At 60.4% G+C, this 3,489-nt stretch overlaps 1 protein-coding gene across 1 annotated transcript; it reads left to right on the top strand.

Annotated features, from left to right (window-relative positions):
* Positions 1-855: 855 nt before the first annotated feature.
* On the top strand, positions 856-1,503 carry RPP25 (ribonuclease P/MRP 25kDa subunit). Its single transcript, XM_010001339.1, has one exon. The coding sequence runs from the start codon at positions 856-858 to the stop codon at positions 1,501-1,503; it is 648 nt and encodes a 215-aa protein (XP_009999641.1).
* The last annotated feature ends 1,986 nt before the right edge of the window (positions 1,504-3,489 follow it).

Consider the following 3,489-nt stretch of genomic DNA (forward strand, 5'->3'; position numbering starts at 1 on the left):
GGGGCTGGGAGTGATGGCGGGGGCAGCAGAGCCCCAGCAGGCTCAGCCCCGATGCCATCTGCCAGGCTTTCTCCTGCCTGCGGGTCCCGCTCGCTTCTCTGATGGCTGATAAGGGTTGAGCCTTCCCAAAGGATCTCAGCGCCTTCCCGGGGACCCCTGGCCCCTCTGGGGATGGTGCTGGGGAGCGGGTGCAGGGCAGGCAGGGAGGTCCCTGCTGCTGGTGTCCTTGAGAGAAAGAAGCGAGAGGAGGGACCAGGTTCTCTTTAAGGGGGCAGGACTCGGGGAGCATCGTGAAGGCAGGAGTGAGCTTTTCCCTCTGCCTTTCCCGTTCCCTTCTGCCCCTTCCTTCCCTTCCCTTCCCTCCCAGACGGGGAGCGGGGCTCCCTGGCCTCTCCCCTCTCCCTTCCCGGCTCTGGGTGCTGGGATGGGAGGCTGAGCCAGGGAAAGGAGGAGGGAACAGAGGGGAGGGTGAGGGGGAGGATCCGCTAATTACACCGAAGAGCTCTGGGGGCTGCTGAAGTCCAGAATGAAGCGAAGAGCAGCAGAAGCCAGTGCTGCAGTGGGAGCGGAGGAGCACAAGCAGCACCCACAGCTCTCGTCCCCAAACCGGGAGCAACCCAGGACCCCCAGGACATCCCGCAGCACCCAGCCCCTTCCAGGGGACAAGCTCTGGCACGGCCAGCGCTGCCAGCTCCTCTGCAGCCAGCCCCGGGTGAGGAGAGGGGAAGGGGCTTGGTGGGCCTGGGGATGGAGGGTTAAACCCAGCCTTGCTGCGGGTTGGGCTGGAGGAGGGCAGCCCTGCCATGGTGCTGGGGGGCTAGGAGCCCAGGCAGATCCTCTGGGAAGGGCTGCAGGATGGCTGCTGAAGGAGGGGGAGCCGAGCCCGTGGTCCGCTCCAGGATGGAGAACTTCCGAAAGGTGAGGACATCAGAGCAGGAGATGCCCTTGCCTTTCCCCGACCTGCCCCCGGACGTGGTGGAGATGAAAGTGAAGGAGGGCAGCAAGATCAGGAACCTGATGAACTTCGCCATGGCCCAGCTGGAGCTGAAGGGCAGGAGGCAGATCGTCTTCAGCGGCTGCGGCCGCGCGGTCACCAAGACCATCACCTGCGTGGAGATCATGAAGAGGAAGCTGGGGGGTCTCCACCAGGTCACCAAGGTGCGCTACAAAACCCTGCTGGAGGTCTGGGAGAACCAGGACCCGCTGCCCGGTGGCTCGGCGCAGAACCTGACCGTCCACAAGAACGTCCCTTCCATCTGCATCCTCCTCTCCAGAGACCCTCTGGACCCCAACCAGACGGGCTACCAGCCCCCCGAGCCCCGGCCCGGCCTGGGGGTGCAGCTCAGCCAGGTCAAAGAGACATCCAGCTCCTCCACCAAGGGGCTGAAGCGGCCCCTGCCACCTCCCCACGAGGACCTGCTGACCAAGAAGTTGCAGGTGGAGGTACCCGACAGCCTGGGGGGCTCAGGGACCACTGGCCACCCACCCGACTGCCACCACTGACCCCACCAGCTGAACACCCGGGTGTCCAGGCAGGGATGTAGGCAGGAGATGGTGTTGCTGGAGAAGCTCTAAGGTCTGGAGCCACCTTGCTGTGGATGAAAGCAGAGTCCAGCTTTGCAGCAGGGTGAGCTGTGAGCTGCAGGCTCCCCTCCACCCCCCCCTCCCCCAGCCATGGGAACTGGCTGCTGAAGGGCACTTTGTCCCCACGTCTGGGGTTCAAGGGTTACACCTGCCAGCCCTTGGCTACAGACTGGAGCTGGGTGGACACCTGGAGCAGAGCTGCTGACCCTGAACTTGGCCACCCAAAGGGCAATGCCACCACCAGCCCCGTTGCCACGGAGCAACCCCCCGGGTGGGTGACAAGACCCCGGGGCTGGGGAAGGCAGCTGCACATCATCACTCCCCACGCTGAAGGTCTCGGCCATCTGGAGAGCCCCAGTTTTGCCCCCAAGCTTCTTGGGAGTCACAGCTTCCTTATCAAAACTGCTGCCATCACAGCCCGGCGAGGAGCTGTTGGGTTGCTGAATTTGGGGCTTAGCACCCCAAATAAACCACAGGAGCCAGCAGACGGGTCCTTCTCTCCAAGCACCAGTGACAGAAAATAAACCTCTTCTTCTTCCTGCATCAGATGTTCAGGTCGTTGCTCTCCTGGAGATGTTTGAATGGTCGGGAAGCCCCAAATTTGGGAGCCAGGGGTGGGGAGGAGAGTGTTAGGTGGGTTGTTAGGGTGGCAGGACGGGGAGGTTTTGGGGTGGTGGGCTTGGCTGCAGAGCCCGTGCTCGCTGCGTGGGAAAGCCCTGCAGAGCAAGAGCTCAGCTTCTTCCAGGGGTTAAACGAGTGAATGGAAAAGAGAAGCTGTTCAGAAAGAGGCAGAACGTGTCTAAGGGAAGATGGGGAGGGTTATCTCAGCTACAGCACAGCCAGGGTGGGAGTGTCACTGCTGAAATAGGGGAGGGGGATTCCGGCTGAGCCGAGGGGACACAGGACTGGGGACAGGTCCCTGCTGGGGCAAAGCCCCCCCGGGCAGCTCCGTGGGGAGCAGGGGATGAGGGGAGGGCAGGGGACAGGCGATGGGAGCCAAGCAAGCCCTGATCCACCAGCCCTCGGGGGTACCAGGGGTGGATTCCCTCAGCATGGATGGCCCTACCCTTCCCAAAAGTCACCTGGGAAGGATGTTCCAGCTGTGTTATCTCCCCCTGCCTGGCTCCTGCTCTCTGGGGACGAGCAGCATCCCTTCTTTTGCCAAGGGTTTCATTGGAAAGCACTGTGCTTGGCGGGGAGAGGGGATGGAAGGAGGTGAGGAAAGGAGGAAGCAGGAGGCTGTTCTGCTCTGTGATGACCCTGTTATCTCCCTCAGCAACCAGCTGCTCCCCAGGGCTGGACATTCCTTCTTCTCTGCCCTGCCGCAGATTGATCCGCTTCACTTCCCTGCTTGCTGTGGAGCTGAATGATCCATTTCCAGTTGTTTTGTTTGGTTTGTTTTCAATAAATTGCTGTGGGATTGGGGGCCCAGAAAGCTCTGGGCCTCTATCTCACCCACCATTTAGGTTCAACCCTCCTACCCCACATGTATTAAAGAAATCACAGTAATAAAAAGAAAATGCTCTGCCTGGAGCCTAAAACACTTCCCTGGCAGCTGAGAACCCAGTGCCACCAGTTCCCCAGCCCCTCTGGTCCCACCTCAGGCCGCAGGGAGGCAGGAAGAGAAGAACCGCTCGTTTATTATTATTATTAACGCGCAAAACGGTCTTAAAATCGGTTTTTATAGGCAGGCAAAGTCCCAACGGGGGGTTCTGACACTCTTTTTACCTCACTGGCTTCCTGCAGGAGAAAACGCTTAGTGGTTGGTGGGTGTTTTTTTTGCCTTAAAAAGCAGCATTTAAAGCGCATGAAGTGTATTTTTATTTTAAAAAACGACAACGACGCCCCTGAGGGGCACAACCCCCCGGGGTCCCTTTGGGCTTAGCCTTTCCCACCCGGGGGGGG

Source organism: Chaetura pelagica, unplaced genomic scaffold (genome assembly GCF_000747805.2).
Source record: "Chaetura pelagica isolate M959 unplaced genomic scaffold, ChaPel_1.0 scaffold397, whole genome shotgun sequence".
In the NCBI taxonomy this organism is placed as follows: Eukaryota; Metazoa; Chordata; class Aves; order Apodiformes; family Apodidae; genus Chaetura; species Chaetura pelagica.

Coding starts and splice junctions, on each gene's coding strand:
- RPP25 (XM_010001339.1), top strand. CDS start 856: ATGGCTGCTGAAGGAGGGGGAGCCGAGCCCGTGGTCCGCTCCAGGATG.